At 62.7% G+C, this 16,078-nt stretch overlaps 2 protein-coding genes across 5 annotated transcripts in view; one reads left to right on the top strand and one right to left on the bottom strand.

The window, feature by feature from the left end:
• Positions 1–1,238: 1,238 nt before the first annotated feature.
• Positions 1,239–6,451, bottom strand: MIEF2 (mitochondrial elongation factor 2). 3 transcript variants are annotated; one of them, XM_004432998.3, is made up of 4 exons: positions 6,339–6,451; positions 4,179–4,334; positions 3,793–3,973; positions 1,239–3,242 (listed from the first exon to the last, which is right to left on the bottom strand). In XM_004432998.3, exons 2-4 carry the CDS (start codon positions 4,323–4,325, stop codon positions 2,188–2,190), a joined length of 1,383 nt encoding a protein of 460 aa, XP_004433055.1. In that variant the 5' UTR covers positions 4,326–4,334; positions 6,339–6,451; the 3' UTR covers positions 1,239–2,187. The 3 variants fall into 3 exon arrangements, with proteins under 3 accessions (XP_004433055.1, XP_087296440.1, XP_087296439.1); XM_087440314.1 differs by lacking the exon at positions 6,339–6,451 and adding an exon at positions 6,162–6,276; XM_087440313.1 differs by lacking the exon at positions 6,339–6,451 and adding an exon at positions 5,306–6,146.
• A 1,232-nt stretch (positions 6,452–7,683) lies between these two features.
• The window catches only part of FLII (FLII actin remodeling protein), a 13,304-nt gene continuing 4,909 nt past the window's right edge, over positions 7,684–16,078 (top strand). The window contains exons 1-14 of one of the 2 annotated variants that reach the window (XM_087440302.1): positions 7,684–7,827; positions 9,547–9,657; positions 9,957–10,028; positions 11,255–11,335; positions 11,655–11,740; positions 11,877–12,038; positions 12,280–12,383; positions 12,755–12,930; positions 13,021–13,178; positions 13,838–13,922; positions 14,317–14,464; positions 14,651–14,784; positions 14,975–15,187; positions 15,455–15,634. In XM_087440302.1, coding sequence (XP_087296428.1) covers positions 7,765–7,827; positions 9,547–9,657; positions 9,957–10,028; positions 11,255–11,335; positions 11,655–11,740; positions 11,877–12,038; positions 12,280–12,383; positions 12,755–12,930; positions 13,021–13,178; positions 13,838–13,922; positions 14,317–14,464; positions 14,651–14,784; positions 14,975–15,187; positions 15,455–15,634 — 1,773 coding nt within the window. In that variant the 5' untranslated portion in view covers positions 7,684–7,764. Of the gene's footprint in view, positions 7,828–9,546; positions 9,658–9,956; positions 10,029–11,254; positions 11,336–11,654; positions 11,741–11,876; positions 12,039–12,279; positions 12,384–12,754; positions 12,931–13,020; positions 13,179–13,837; positions 13,923–14,316; positions 14,465–14,647; positions 14,785–14,974; positions 15,188–15,454; positions 15,635–16,078 lie in introns of both variants that reach the window. The other variant, XM_087440300.1, reaches the window with a different exon arrangement.

The raw sequence follows: 16,078 nt of genomic DNA, 5'->3' as shown, positions 1-16,078 counted from the left end.
ACCTCCACAGAAGGGACCACATGTTGGGGTCTGGTTGTCTAGTAAGAAGAGGGGCTCTGGACCCAGCTCGCTTCCCGACTGCTGCCCAGCTGCACCCAGGTCAGCCCCTCACCAGAGCCAAGATGCTTCATAACCAGTGGTCCCAAGGAGCATGGCCTTGGTCAGACGGAGGCCTGGCAGCAGAGCTTGGGCTCTGTGACATTGGTCAGGGAGGCAGGCCCAAGGATCTCTGCTTCGGGGACAGCCTTCTTTGTGCCAGGCACTGGGTTACCACTGCTCACTGCCAGCCAGCAGTCACTCTACAGGTGCACTGTGAAGTAGGTATTGCATAATTCCCCAGTTCACTGATGAGAATACCAAGGCACAGCCTCGACCGCCAGCCTGCTGCCTTGCTGCCATCACAGCTGCTCAGTGCTCTCCATGCACCGAGCACGTTCAGGCCCAGGTGCAGCTCCTGAACCAAGGGATCTGAGCAGCCCTTGGCTAAGCCCATCTCCTGCCCTTTGACCCTTGCCATCGCCTCTTTGTGCGGAGCCATCAAGCCCATCTGAACATCACCGAGGCAGATCTCTTGTGACCTCCAGAGGCAGCCCATGGTCCTGCTACCATCTCATCTGTCCCCTGTGACACGGCCCCTTGGACAAGGGAGGACTCCGATCCCGTCCCCCTCCGTGTCCTGTAGACAGTTTGAAGGGGTGGGGGGCCCCTCAGGAAATACGATGGGTTGGGAAGAAGAGAAGCACAGTGGGGATGGCACAGCTGTGGTGGCTGCACCCCAAGCCCACGTGGCCCAAAGCTCTCCTCAGGCCTCACCTGTCCTGTGGTGACAAAGCGAGCCCCAGCTCTGGCTCCTGTGGGGATGCTGAGACGCACTTGCTGCCCTGTCCATGCAAGGGGGACAGTTTGCCCCCCACTTGTGGGGCCACAAGGAGAGGCAGGGGAGGTGGAGAAATCATGTTTCTCTGAAAACTGTCAGTGCTGGCTAAAGGCCTTTGGGGAAGGCCCATCCATCCAGAAAGCACAGGGGGGCTCAAGAGCAGGCTTTTGGGAAGAAACAAAACCCTAACTAGCTGGTTCCCATTACAAAAGAGACATCACACCAAGAATCTTGTAATCTTCTCCCTCCACATACCTGCTTTTCCAGTTAAATCCTACCACCTCCAGGTTGATCCCAAGCCCCTCTGGCCAAGCTTCCAGAACTCCCAACAGCTGCATATGAGCCCAGCACGAGTCACAAGGACATTTGAATTTTTCCTTTTATTCTTGTTCACATTCTTTGAGGCATAGCTTTGCTTCAGCAGGAAGGCTACCAAAGACAGGAGGGATGCCTGGGCGGGGAGGCGAACCCTCCCTCCCTCAGCCCCCACCTTTGCCAGGCTTCAGTGAACACAGGTGGCGGCTGAGCAGTCCATGTTGGCACTGTGGAGGCCGGGCCTGCAGACCAGGCCTCTCCGGGAGGCACACTAGCAGCTGAAGGACACCCCTGGCTTGGGGCAAGGTGGGCAGCACAGAGAACCTCAGCTCCCCAGGCAGGGAAGGGGCTCTCCCAGGGGCCTCTGCTGCCCAAAGAGAAAACTCACCTAGTTGGAGAGAAAAGGGATTTTCCCCGAGATAGGAGGTGGGCAGCACATCAGCCTGAGCTCCCACTCCAGGCTAGAGAAGGAAGCTCAACAAGCAAACTAGGCACACAGCTGACATCAGAAAACACCAGCCTTTACATCAGCCAGAGAGCTGTATTCCAGGGGTACCAGGTGACCCTGGCCCTTTGGGGACGAATGAAACACATGGTGTTTACCATCCAGCACCAGAAGCCTCGAGATGCCTGGAGCTGGCACCCAAGAAAGCGCTAACTCAGCCTCTCAACAGAAAACGGAGCTGGCCTCACCCCCACCTAGGCCCGCAGAAGCTGGGTTTTTCAGTGATTCACTGCTGGTGATGATGGACGAGCCGAAGGTCCTGGGGCTGGCCCCGAGGGCTGAGGGGGCAGGTGTGAGCAGCAGGCACTCCAGGCTGCACGCAGGACTGTAGCCTACATACATGCTAACCCCGTGAGCTTAGGTAACACACTCTCCTTTATTCTGGCTAAAGCAAGAGAAAAAGTGCTCTCCAAATTCCTGGAAGGGAGGCGTTCACAGTTCACAGCTCATCAGCATCAGAACACATGCCAGCGGCCCTATCCCCACCCATCTAGAGCAGCCACTCAGGGGCCTGCAGACCGCTGTACAGCGTGTAGCCAATGTCATCAATCTCCTCCTCGCTCAGGCTGCTGAAGAGGTTCACGCTGGGGTTGAAGTGGCAGGGCAGGCTGGCCCGCTCCAGGCTGCCGATAAGCAACTCCAGGGCCTGCAGGAAGCGCTCCCCCAAGGCCTCCTCGGCCCAGTCCACTTTCTCCTCCCCAAGGCACAGAACCACCTGGGTCAGGTGGCCCCGTCCCAGCCGTCCCAGGGCCGAGTGGCTGCGGCAGACACCACACAGCAGCAGCAGCAGTCGCCGGCGGGTCCCAGCATCATGGTCATCCAGGGCCCGCAATCTGGCGGCCTCTGCGGGGTACAAGTCCTGCAGCCAGAGGTTCCCAGCCAGCCCCTCCAGGGGCCAGGCCAAAAGAAGGCGCTCTTCGGTGGCGGCACCAGTGACCACCAGGAGCACCGCGACCGTGAGTTCCAGGTGCTCGTGCTGCACCTGAAGCAGCAACTCCTCTGAGGCCACGCTGGGCCGGATCAGGCACCCAAGAAGACTGCCAATAGCTGGCCAGTTGACAGAAATGGCCAGTGCCTTGCGGAGCAGCTCCAGCAGGGCACGGGAAGAGAGGTAGCTGCCCACCAGGAAGCGGTCCCAGGGGCTGTTCCCACGGGAGTGGAACTCAAGCTGAGTCCTCCGCACAGCCCAGCAGCGAGGGTCCCTGGCCACAGTGTCCACGCCAGGCACCAGGCTCCACAGGCCCGGCTCCAGCACCAGGGGGACCAGGAGACGCACGTGGTCGGCAGCCCCTGCCTGCAGCCCGTCATAGAGTGGCCCGCCGGGCACAAGCGCCCCGAAGGGCAGTTCTGGGAACTTGCTCCGCAAGTAGGCCTGCAGCTCAAGGGCAATGTCACCGGCCAGCTGTTTGGCCAGAGCCACATGGGCCGCTGGGATAGTCACGTGGTCCCGCTCAAATGCCAGCAGCTTCTCCTGGAACGTCAGGCACAACGGTGCTGGGGAGCTAAGTGGAGGCGGCATCTGAGGACCGGCATCTGCAGGCCGCTCTGCAGAGTGAAAGGGCCAGGGAATAAGTCAGAACGCGCTGTAATGAGCCAAGAGAGCTCTACCCGATTGCTGGCTGTGTGCCGCCCCGGGCTGCATTTTTTTCATCTATAAAGCGACCACCTGAGAAAGCACTTAGTCAAAGTCCTCATGTATAGTGACCGCTTGATGACAAATTCTCATTGCCCCAGATGCCCAACACCCTGGGGCTAAAACAGCTTCATGCAGAGTGCGAGATAGGTCCCAGGCCTCAGTTTCCCCAGCTGAGCCCCACCCCCCACCCCCCACCCCCCCGTCATAATGCTGCCGCCTTGCTCCAGTACCACCCTTCCAGTCCACATGTTCTGGTAGTTGGAGCCTTAGCACCACCCAGGAGGTAGGAGGGCAGAGAAACATGCCGCCATTAAACATACAGGGAGCCCGTGGCCCTGGAGGAGCAGGGACCTGCATCAGTCACATGGTTGGTCAGTGGCGGGGCCTGGGCTGCCTGTCCCACATGTAACCACCAAAGGGGGACCCCCCCCAGGTCAGAGGGGAAGGGGTACTACTCACCTGGGGCAGAGGGGGAGGGAGGCAGGGGCGACACGGGCTGGCTGAGGGCAGCAGGTGGGGGCCGGGGCTGCAGACATGGTGTGGCCTTCAGCAGGCTCAGTTCCTTCCAGCTGTCCTCCAGGCATGTGGTGTCCCCCTTGGCATCATCCTCGTCCCGTGGGCTGGTGGCCCTGTCGATGAGCTGCAAGCAGAGAGACACATATCAGAGCATCCACAGCCTGGGCGGTCATGGCAAAGGTAGGGGCAGAGCAAACCACCCTGCAAGGGCAAAGAAGCAGGTGCCAGCTCTGGGCAGTACCCCCCACCCCCCAGGGCCCTGCTGCAGGCCCCAGCCCCGTTGTCTTCCTCTGGGAGCCCCAGGTGTAACTGGCCCAGCCTGGCCTTACCCGCTTCACAGCCAGGGTGGCAATGCCCAGCATGGCAGCCCCGCCCACACCCAGCACCAGGCGGGCGTTGGCCAAGAGGAAGTCCACAGCGCTGCCCAGCACCTCGCCGTCACGCCGCTTCCCCCGTTTCTGGGAAAACTCTGCCATGGTGTCTGCCTGTAAGAGAGCCAGGGTACGGAGATGGCTCAGTGGGGACGGCCAGGCTGGCAGCGCGGCAGGTGTGGGCGGCGCTCTGGCTGCCATCATGCTGGGGTCGCTGAATTACGCCCACGAGTGGGGTTCCTCAGAACTCCTCAGGAGACAGGGGCCATTCCCAGGGTTTCTTGGGAGGAAATGGGGAGCTGCCCAAGACCCCTCACCCAAACCTGCAAACAACCCACTCACCCCTGGAAAGGGGGTCTTGCAGAGAAAGGCCCTGGGTCCTGTGGCAGGTCAGAGAAGGGTGCCCATCCCCCCCATCCCACCCTCAAGGACCCTTAACATCACCAAAGACCGTGAGGTGGGTCTTGTCACCCCCACCCCCTTTTACAGAGAAACAGGTTCCCAAACCACACGGTGAGTGGTGGGGTCTCAGAGCGTCCAGACTCTCACCCACCCCCAGTCTGATCAGGCCCCTGGGCCTGTGGTCAGGTCCTAGCGGCTGTGTCCTCCTGGTTCTTAACCAGGGCTGGGGACAGGAGGAGGAAACCAAGGCCCAGAGAAGACCATAGCTGGGGGTCCCAGACAGCCTGCCCTGGAGGGCCTCTCAGACCTTTGGGGGGACCTTGGTGAAGCTCACGGAGCCACAGCTATCCTCCAGATCTCGAAAGGGCAGCCCCCAGAGGCAGAGCTACCAAGTCAGAGGACAGGATGAGTCAGATAGCCCACGATGACCTGGGGCAGGGGGGGCGCCCAGGAGCTGCCTGTCAAGAGTATGTGTCAGTCAAGGCTGAAGTCCCCGCTGCGGGGGCAGCGAGCAAGGTACCACTAAAGACAAGACTCCAAACAGAGGACCCGCACAGTACCCCGGATGGGGGCCTCTGAGGCTTGGGACAGTGTGAGGGGAGTGGGGGCGTGGCCTCAGCTGCTGAGAGACCAAGCAACAGAGAAGGTAAGCTGAGGGCCCGAAGCCCCAGCTGTTTGCTCACCTGTAAAATGGCAGAGGCTGCGGTGAGGAAGGGTTACAAGTGCGGAGCCCAGAAGTGTGGGGCTGTGTGGGGCCGAGCTCTGGGGCAGTGGAAGCAGAGATCTGTCCTGGGGCCCAGTCCACCAAGCCCCAGCCTCAGGTTCTTCCAGGGGGACCCCTACCCTCAAGCCCTGAGAGCAGAGGAAGTGTGACCAAGAGGCACACTCAAGGGACCAGTCAGATACCAGGCACAACTGTCTCCATGAGAACGCCTGAGCAGATGACCGTGAGCTCAGAGCCAGCTAGGGCCCCGAGGACTTCTGGCCTCCCTGCTCGGCTGTGGATGCCCGGGGCTCAGGTACCAGGTGACCAGATGCCTGGAGCAGCTGAAGCCTGAAGCACTGCAGGTCTCAGCCCCAACACCCGCCCCCATTCACCCAAACTAAAAATAGGACAAGAGGGCCTGGGTTGGTCAAAGGCTAGCCGGGTGACCCAGCATGACCCTGCAACCAGCTTCAGTTTCCTCATCGATGATCAATACTGCCACCTGCCTCCAGCGGGACCAGAAGTCCACTTCGCAAACTGTCAAGCGCTTTAAATACCTCCACCTGTCTAACTCGGGACTCAGCCCACCCCTGGCGGGGTTGTGCAGGCCCCAACCCGCAGCCTTCCAACGCTGGGAAGGGGGAGAGGGCGCGGGTTAAAAATAACCCGACTCTGCGCAGCCGGGCCCCACAGCGCCCTGGGACGCCTCCTGTCCTCCCCTCCTCCGCCAAACCCAGGGCCGGGGCTGAGCAGCCGCGCAGCGGCCCTGCGTGGGCATGTCAGGGCCCCCTTCACGGGGGGACACGGCGGCCCTGGGAAGTGAAGTGACATACCCAAGACGGGAAGAGGCAGAGGCGGATCACAACTCAGGCCTGGGGCCCAGAGCCCTCCCCTCCTTCCCGGGCCGGGACCGCGGGCCCCGGCGGAGGCCACGCCCCCGACCTGCGTCCGGGGCACGCGCCACGCCCGCGGCTGGATGACCGAGCCGCCCCGCCGCGCTCCGGCCGTACCTGCGTCGCGGCTTCAGCGCACCGACCGGCGGACGCAGCGGGCCTGCTCGGACCCGGGACCCCGGACCTGCCTGGGAATGGAACGTGGAGGACCCGGGAACCGAACTCCGAGGCCCCGGGGGCGGGCGCTGACGCCGAGGCACGCAGACGAGCAGGCCCTAGCTCCAATCGGAGCGCTCGAGGCCCGCGCTCACGTTCCAAAATACTGCGCAGCTCAGCCAATGGTGGGAGGGCCACGCCCCCTCCCCGGTTTGCGCGCTCCCTTGGGGGCGGGACTTCCGATGCACTCTGAATTTACAGGCGCAGGCCCCCTTCCGAGCCTGCGACCCGGCTGGCTGGTGATATGAGCTGTATGGCCGGCTGCGGAAGAAGCCAGCCCCCGGGGCCCGTTGTGACGCGTGTGCGCTTGTAATGTGAGCCTCCGGTGTGGAGAAAGCTGTCCGGGCTCACGTTCCTTCCGGGGCCCGGGCAGACAGGCGGCCCTGAGGCCCGCACGTCTGACTGATCCTTGAGGTCACCTCTGCGAGAGGGCCTTGGTGGCCCCATTGTTCTTACCTGTTGGCCCGCGGGGCACACGACATGACTCAGGGTCTACCCGTGCCGCCTGCTCCGTGTGACCTTGTGCGGGCCACTTCACCCGGGCCTCGGTTTTTTCTCCTGCGAAATGGGGACCCCAGACCGCCCACCCCTGCGAAGCATGTTGTGGCTCATCCGGCAATTATTTATTGGGGCCTGTTATGTGCCGGCCAAGGGGGCCAGCAAGCAAATAAATGAGCGGACAGGGACGGGGTGTTGACTCTAAGCAGGAATGATAACGCGCCACTTATTGAGCGCCTGCTGTATGCCTCTAGGCACCCGTGCGTTTGTTCATTTGTTCCTGACAACCACCCTAGGACGCATTTCACAGATGAGGAAACTGAGGCAGGAAGAGGCCTGGGGCTTGCCGAGGGCTCTAGGACCCAAGGGCCCAGGCGTCCTCCCACCACTGGTCGCCATGCAGGGCCCAGCGGCAGAGAGAGACTTCCCGGGTCCCTGCGCCCCCGGGACTGAGTCCAGAATTCCTCCCGCGGTCACGCCGACTGCAGCTGCTCCAGCAACGCAGGGGGCAGCACCTGGACCCGCAGGGCCCGGGACACACCCCGCCGTGCGGCACGGGGACCCGGCCTGGAGGCGCTGAGTCCTCCTGCGCAAGCACCGGGGCGCCCGGCCTCCCCGGGGCCCCTCCAGTCACCCAGCACACAGGGAAGCACAGGCCGCAGAGGCCTAGGGCGCGGCGGGTCCCCGCCTCCCACGGAGCGCCGGGCTCCGCCTTCGCGCCGGCCGGGCGGGGCGCGCTGAGGGGCGGGGCGGGCGCTGGCCCAGCCCGCGGCTGTCCCCCGCGCCCGCGCCCGCGCCCGCCCCCGCGCCCCGCAGCGAGAGCGGCGCCATGGAGGCCACCGGGGTGCTGCCCTTCGTGCGCGGCGTGGACCTGAGCGGCAACGACTTCAAGGTGAGCCGGCGGCCCGGACCCTCCGGGCCGTCCCTGCCGCTGCGCCCGCGCGGCTCTCCGCTTCCTGCCCCGCCCGCCTCAGGGCCTAGCCGCCGGGACTGCGGGCGACCGGGGTGGGGCGCTCCCGGGCCCAGCCCCCGCGAACGGGCCTCCGAGGCCCCCGCCAGTGCCGCTCGGGAAGACCGCGGCCGGGCGGGGCCGGCGCGGACGCCTGGGCTCGGGGTCACGCTAGGGGGTGGGCCGGGCCCCCACCTCGTGTCCCTTCCTGGGGTGTGGGCCCCGCCTGGGCCAGAGAGCGACTCGGGGGTCGCGAGCCTGTCCTCCTCCCTGGCTCTCCTTCCCCACCCCTCTGAGGTCACACGCCCAGACCAGGCTCTGACTCACAGCCGTGCCCCTGGCTGTCCCCAGGGCGGGTCTGGAGCCGACTCATCTCTGCCCTGTCCCCGCCGCCGCCACCTCCATCCTGTGTGGTCTTGAGCAAGTCACTTCCCCTCTCGAGCCTCAGTTTTCTCATCCGGTGAAGGGGCTTTAAAGTCGTCCTCTTGGCAGCCTGGATTAGTTGCTATGGAGAGTGTGTCGGGCAGGTGTTTGAGGCCCTGGGTGGCAGTTGTCTGAGCAGCTGTGAACTCACAGACCAGCGCCACAGGAACCGGAGCCCAGCCTTCCAGCGAGTGGGTGGGCAGTTGTAGAGAGCCAGGAACGAGGTGGGCAGTGCTGGTGACCAGGGAGGAGGCAGGGTAGGAGTGGAGGTGAGAGCTGGCCTGGTCCTGGGAGGGTCGGCTGGGGCTGCAGCATGGGTGGCTGGGCAGACTCTGGCTGGGGTCATTGTAGTGTCAGCCTGGGTCTGCAGGGTCAGGGGACCTAGGCTTTGGCTGGGGTCAGAGGTCTGGCCAGGGCCAGGGAAGCAGGCAGGTCCTTCCTGCATTTACCCACATGTGCACACACCTTTGACCCCATGCACAGGTGGCCACACCGCTTTCCTGGGCCCCAGTTCCTGCCACTGTCGCCTGGGGTCTCCATGTGGCCTTTCTAGACTGGGAGAGTCTGAGTTATCAGCCAGGAATGTGGCCATAGGGGGAAGGGGACACCAGCCAAGGGCACTGAAGGCACGTGCTGCCCGCGGCTCCCTGCCTTTAGGGCTGGGATACTGAGGTGGGCATTTGGGTGTGAGGAATTGAATAACGAGTGAACGAATGATCGAGGCGGACCCGTGCAGGCTGGGGCACAGGGGGGTCTGGACCTGACTACAGATGGCTTGTGTGCTGATGGCGGGGGGAGGGTGGTGGTGGTGGTGCAGGTAGGGCCTTGGTAGGGCCTCAGGGGGTACCCTCACCCCAGGCAGCCCAGGCAGGGCCGGGAATGCCAGGCGAAGGCGTTTGAGCTGAGGTAAGCACATAGCTGGGTGTGGGGATGTCACCTGCAACAAGCCAGCTCCGTCCTGGCCTCCTGAGGCTCAGAATCCAGCCGCAGAGACAGATCTTTGGCCGCCAGCCATCCCGATAATTCGTTGGTCCTCACAACGCTTTAGTCCTGAGGGGGCTTTTATTAGCCCTATTTTATGGTGAGGAAACTGAGGCACAGAGTTGTCCAGGGTCACACAGCTGGTGTGAGGTGGCTCTGTTGCTTCGTAAAGGCTCCCATGGGCAGTGGGGGCCGCAGAGGGTGGTAGAGCAGGGCTGCCCCTCTCCCAGACCAGCCTCACCGTGACACACCTCCCAGGGTGGCTACTTCCCTGAGAACGTCAAGGCCATGACCAGTCTGCGATGGCTGAAGCTGAACCGCACCGGCCTCTGCTACCTGCCGGAGGAGCTGGCTGCCCTTCAGAAGCTGGTAAGGGGCTTTGGGTGGGCAGGGAGAGTCCCTGTGTGTGGGGCTGGGCCAGGGGGCAGAGCCTGTGCAGAAGGCTGACGACATAGAGGAAGACGTTGACGGCCACGAGCAGAGCTGGCAGAGGGGAAGTGGTACCCTGTCCCTGGGGATGTGCGAGTGGAGACGGTCTGTGAGGGAGGGAGGCTGCAGAGGTGGACTGGGCCTGTGTGGCTGAGGGCCCTGGGTGGTGAAGGTTGTGGTGGGACTCTGTAGACACCCTACCCGCCCTGCTGAGCCTCCGCTCCCCTGTCCTGGCCCAGGAGCACTTATCCGTGAGTCACAACAACCTGACCACGCTTCATGGGGAGCTGTCCAGCCTGCCGTCACTGCGGGTGAGTGCTCGCTGAGCTCGGGAGTGGGGGCTGGAGCCCAGCCAGGGGCATGAGGGCAGGGCCAGACCCCAGGCTGGACCAGCACCCCTGCCATCAGTGTGTGAGGCTCAGGGGTCTGCTCCTAAGGGGAGAGGATAACAGTGATGCCCTATGTTAAGTCACCCATGGGGAAAACGGTTAAAAATCCAAAATCCCACCCATTTTGGACAACAACTACAATAATAACAGCTGACATCAGCTGAGCAGTGTGCCAACTATTCCATGAGGGTTTTTTCATATAATCCTGGCCTCCACTAAGTTCACAGATGAGGACACTTGGCCACAGAGGCAGGTCACTTGCCTGAGGTCACATGGCCAGGCAGTGGTAGCGCTGGGGTATGGTGGGGTTTGGCTGGTGGGGGACGCAGTCAAGGTGGTCTGCTTACCGCTGCCCTCCATGGAGCCTCTGACGTCCCAAAACAACAGGCCCCTGTCCCAGACCCTTCAGGCCACAGCAAGGGTCATTCCCATCCAAGGTTGGAGCCCTGAGATGTTAAGGGCACAGCTTCTGGACTCGGGCTGCCCAAGTTCAAATCTGAGCTCTACCCCTTCCCGCCTATGTGACCTTGGACAAGTCCTTTCCCTTTCTGGGGAGGGTTCAGCGGTGTCCTCTGTGAGGGAGCAGCATGGCACCACACAGGCGTTAGGGCTGAAAGAGTGTCAACAGCGGCGGCTACCGTTAATCTTGTTGTCACTTGCAATCATGGCACTGCCCCCTGGCCTGTCTTCTCTCCCCTCAGCCATCCTGCATGTACTCTCTGCACATCTGTAGCGTGAGAAGGTTTCAGCCCGACAGGGAGAGAGAACAGACTTGTGCTTGGTCCACACTCTGATTTCTCTTTGGCTCAACTTTCTCCCTCTGTGTAGAAACCCTCACTCAGAGGTGCACCCCTATCTTGCCCTCTGGAATTGGGAAGAATAGGGATTGTTCGATCAGAAAAGGTTCCCTGAGGACCCTCTGCTGGGCTCTGGGGCACATTTGAGCTGGGCTTTGAGATGGGAATAGGAGCTCATAGGGAGGATAGCAAGAGCTTGCCAGGTGGAGGGACTATGAGCAAAGGCCAGGGGAGGAGAGCACTCTGGCCTGGCCTCCGGTGGTCTTCCTGAGGAAGTGTCCCTCCCTGATCTCTCTGTTCCTTCCTGGGGGTGGAAGCTGGGAGTCACCGACTCTTGTGGTTTATCCCCAGGCCATCGTGGCTCGAGCCAACAGCCTGAAGAATTCCGGAGTCCCCGATGACATCTTCAAGCTGGATGACCTTTCGGTCCTGGTCAGTGGTTACCCACCCACTTGGCTCCCGTGCCGGCCCCATCATTCAGTCCCCACTCACTACAATGGTCCCTGGGCCCATTGTTATCCCATTTTACAGATGGGAAAACTGAGGCTTAGAGTGGGCAGTGCCTTGTCCAAAGTCACTCTTAGAGTCAGATCCCTCGTCTAGGCACCCTTCCTCACAGGGTCCCGCTGTCTCCCTTTGGCCCTGAAACTCCCTCATCCGCTCCCCTCTCAGTGCCCCGCCTGATCCCCAGCCTAGCAGAGGACTGGCGGGGTGGGGCCAGCTCTGAGCCACCATCATCCCTCCTGTCCAGGACTTGAGCTACAACCAGCTGACAGAGTGCCCGCGGGAGCTAGAGAACGCCAAGAACATGCTGGTGCTAAACCTCAGCCACAACAGGTGCCTGGCTGGTGGCAGGCGGCAGGGGCGGGGGGGGCGCTGGGAGACATCACAGGGAGCCAGGTGGGTCCTGGAGTGGCGTGGGGCACTGACTGGGCGGCCCCGCCTGCCTGGCTTCCTGCCCTTTCGCCTGCAGCATCGACACCATCCCCAACCAGCTCTTCATCAACCTCACTGACCTGCTGTACCTGGACCTCAGCGAGAACCGCCTGGAGAGCCTGCCGCCGCAGATGCGCCGCCTGGTGCACCTGCAGACGCTCGTGCTCAACGGGAACCCGCTGCTGCACGCCCAGCTCCGGTCGGCGCCGCCCCCTCCCTGGGAGTCTGGCCTGGTCCCTGGTCTCCCCCGAGCCCTGGCCCTTCCCACTTTGGCCCGGCCACACCCCGACCCCTGCCGTGTAGGCTGTGCTTCTCAGACCCCGTCCTCCCTCCGCATCACGCCCCATCTCCCCTGCGCAACCACCTTGGCCTTGTGCCCGCAGGCCCTCTCGGCCCGCTCCTGGGCCTGCCCCTGGCCTGACTGCCGCGTCTGCCTGCAGGCAGCTCCCGGCCCTGACGGCCCTGCAGACCCTGCACCTGAGGAACACGCAGCGCACCCAGGGCAACCTCCCCACCAGCCTGGAGGGCCTGAGCAACCTCACAGGTTGGCAGTCCCTGGGTGACCCCCTCAGGCTCTGGTCCCCTCAGGTCCCTCACTTCCTTACGGAGGAAGGGGTTGAACCCTGCTTCTCTTACCACTTCCCAGAGGGAAAAGGATGTGATTACATTATGATTATTTCTGTCGTTATTGTGATGCCTAGTAATAACACCAAGTTGTGAGCACAGACTTGATGCCTAGATTCACCTGGTTTGAGGAGGTTTCTTCAGATGGAGAAACTGAGGGTCGGAGAGGTTAAGTCACTTGCCTAAGGCTGCAGAGCCTGGAGGTGGTGCAGCTGGGGTTCACACTAGGGCTGGCTACCCCTGGAGCCCGCTGTGTGGGCCCCAGCTGATGCGCCCCACCCTGTATCCCAGATGTGGACCTGTCCTGCAACGACCTGCCTCGGGTCCCCGAGTGCCTGTACACCCTCCCCAGCCTGCGCCGCCTCAACCTCAGCAGCAACCAGATCACGGAGCTGTCCCTGTGCATTGACCAGTGGGTGCACGTGGAGACCCTGAACCTGTCCCGAAACCAGCTCACCTCCCTGCCCGTGCGTCTGGGCCCGAGGAGAGGGAGGAGAAGGCCAAAGGCCACCCTGGCTTCCGCCCCTCATTGCCACCCCTGCCTGTGTCCCCTCCAGTCAGCCATCTGCAAGCTGACCAAGCTGAAGAAGCTCTACCTGAACTCCAACAAGCTGGACTTCGACGGGCTGCCCTCGGGCATTGGCAAGCTGGCCAGCCTGGAGGAGTTCATGGCTGCCAACAACAACCTGGAGCTGATCCCGGAGAGCCTCTGCAGGTTCTGGGGCACAGCGGGGTGGGGGCTCACGGCGTAAAAAACCCCAGAATCGTAACCAGAACCCACCTGTAGTCTTCGTGCATCATACAAAATAAATGGGTTGATTTGGCTTTGTGGCTGAAGACCGCACAGTCCTGTGCCAGGGACGGCCAGTTTGGGGTCCCCAGAGCTCCCTTTGGGGACACTGATAGGGACGAGGCCAGAGGGGTTCCACAGCCCTGTGAGTTTGGGACAGAGTGCAACTTCTATCCCCTTGTGGAGGTCCCAGTGTCCACCAGCATGGTCTGCCGGCTCTGAGAGTCCTTCAGGCGGAGAACGGAGGGCCCCCCAGCAGCTTCCAAGCCAATTTGAGGACAGCACATGTGTTTTGGTGCCCACTTGGTCGTATCTAGGGACCCTTAATTTGGCAGGAGGCCATTTTGAAAAATGCTGCTCCATAGAAGTCATAGGAAGGACTTCCCAGTCACCTCTGAGTTGGGAGGCAACTCCAGCCCACGGGCTCCAGCCTGCCCTCCCTCCCAGCGTGTTAGAGTCACGGGTGTCTTAACTAGCCGGGCTGCTCAGTTCCTCTGGCCCTACCTGCGTCCCATCCCCCAGGACCGGAAGTTTCCCTGCCCCTCGTCTGACACCTCCCTGAGGCCCTGGCTCTGTCCTCACAGGTGCACCAAGCTGAGGAAGCTCGTCCTGAACAAGAACCGCCTGGTGACCCTCCCAGAAGCCATCCACTTCCTGACGGAGATCGAGGTTGGAGCAGGCCCAACTGGCACCGGGGGCAGGGCGGGGGAGGGGGAGGTACAGGCAGACCTCAGGAAAGAACGAGCAAAGCTGTGTCCTTGGAGTGAGGGAGACCCAGCAGAGGCCTCCTGGAGGGCTGGCCAGTGCCAGGGGGCCTTTGGGGAGAAGGAGAACCACGTCCCTACGTCCATATCACGCTCAACAGCGTCATTTAAGCCCCACAGCCAGCCTGCGCGGTTACAGTTCAGATGGGGAAACCCAGCCCACAAGGGGCAGCCGCAGAGCTGGGATGAGAGCCCCCTGACCCCAGCCCTGGGCGGCTGCAAGGAGCAAGAAGCTGGATTTGGGGTGGCTGGGGGACGGGGTCAGGCTCAGTGCCAGCTCTGCTCACCCCACGAGGCAGGTCCTGGACGTGCGGGAGAACCCCAGCCTGGTCATGCCTCCCAAGCCTGCTGACCGTGCCGCCGAGTGGTACAACATTGACTTCTCGCTGCAGAACCAGCTACGGCTGGCGGGCGCCTCCCCTGCCACAGTGGCTGCAGCAGCAGCGGGTGAGCAGGGGAAGGTCTGGCCTGGGAGTCGGGGGCTCCTCTCTGGGCCACAACTTACCCATCTTGAATTGGGTGGGACACAGCTCTCTGGGCCCTGGGGGATGGAGTTGGCCCCTGGTTGGCTGGGTGCCCCAGGAGGCAGGCAGGCCCAGCCAGGGCTCAGCTGTCTGCCCCTCCCCTAAGCAGGGAGCGGGCCCAAGGACCCCCTGGCTCGAAAGATGCGGCTGCGGAGGCGCAAGGACTCAGCCCAGGATGACCAAGCCAAGCAGGTGTTAAAGGGCATGTCAGACGTGGCCCAGGAGAAGAACAAAAAGCAGGAGGTAAGCCCGGCCCGGGCCTGGGACAGGGCAGGCGGCCCTGGGCTCTGCTCAAGACAGTGTGAACCAGGCTGAGAGGGAGAGGGGCCCCAGACAGAGAGAGCAGCCCATGCCAAGGCCCTGCGGTGGGTAGCCAGTAGAGAGACCAGCCTGAGTCGCTGCAGTCATCCACGCACTGTGACTGTGCCTCCAGGAGAGCGCTGATGCGCGAGCCCCCGGGGGCAAGGTGCGGCGCTGGGACCAGGGCCTGGAGAAGCCGCGCCTCGACTACTCTGAGTTCTTCACGGAGGACGTGGGCCAGCTGCCTGGCCTGACCATCTGGCAGATCGAGAACTTCGTGCCCGTGCTGGTGGAGGAAGCCTTCCATGGCAAGTTCTATGAGGCCGACTGCTACATCGTGCTCAAGGTGAGGGTTGGGCAGCTGTGGGGGCTCCATGACCCCCACAGCCTCTTCTTAGATGGCTCAGAATCCCCCGCTGCACAGTCTTGTTCACTGAGGGAGGTGCAGGGAGGACTTTGCGGAGGACAGGTGGAGAGACCCAGGCGGAGGTGTGGCCGTGCAGCCCATCCTGGGGCCGGGGGGCCGGTGCCCGTCAGAGCAGCCTCTCTGGGGGCAGCTGGGAAGCCAAGACTTCCTGGTGAAGGCTGACGTAGCTCGTGACCTGGGTCCCAGACCTTTCTCGATGACAGCGGCTCTCTGAACTGGGAGATTTACTACTGGATTGGCGGGGAGGCCACACTCGACAAGAAGGCTTGCTCTGCCATCCACGCCGTGAACCTGCGCAACTACCTGGGCGCCGAGTGCCGTACCGTGCGGGAGGAGATGGGCGATGAGAGCGAGGAGTTCCTGCAGGTGCCACCCCAGAAGGGCCTGGGGGTGGGGGGAGGGGCAGGCTGATGGGGGCGGGGCCACAGGTCGTGAGGTCGGGGACCTAAAGCAACAGGAGGGCAACTGGGGTGAAGGCAAGGGAGCCAGATGAGGCCAAAGGTCGGGAGGCTGGGTCAGCGGAGGCCAGGAGAGAGATGGGGAGGTGGGGCCCATAGCAGCTAGGGGGCGGGGCCACCAGCAGGCACAAGGAGGCAGGGCCAAGGGCACCTGAGTCCCTTGAGAAGGGCTAGGGAGCTGTGCTGGCCCGGCGGCTAGCTGGCTACCTGTAGACACCCCCACATCCCCTTGTACCGACTCATCCAGGTTTGCCTCTTCGTCAGCCTGCTTGCTCCCGTAGCCTGATACATGCTTATCTAAACGTGCTGTGTGTATCTACAGACACTGATGTTTGTACCTCCTTACACTCCA

The sequence above is a fragment of the Ceratotherium simum genome, chromosome 16 (assembly GCF_057802395.1).
Source record: "Ceratotherium simum simum isolate JZ-2026a chromosome 16, ASM5780239v1, whole genome shotgun sequence".
Classification (NCBI taxonomy): Eukaryota; Metazoa; Chordata; class Mammalia; order Perissodactyla; family Rhinocerotidae; genus Ceratotherium; species Ceratotherium simum.
Note: the sequence above shows the minus strand (reverse complement) of the source record. Positions and strands in the feature narration are given on the sequence as shown.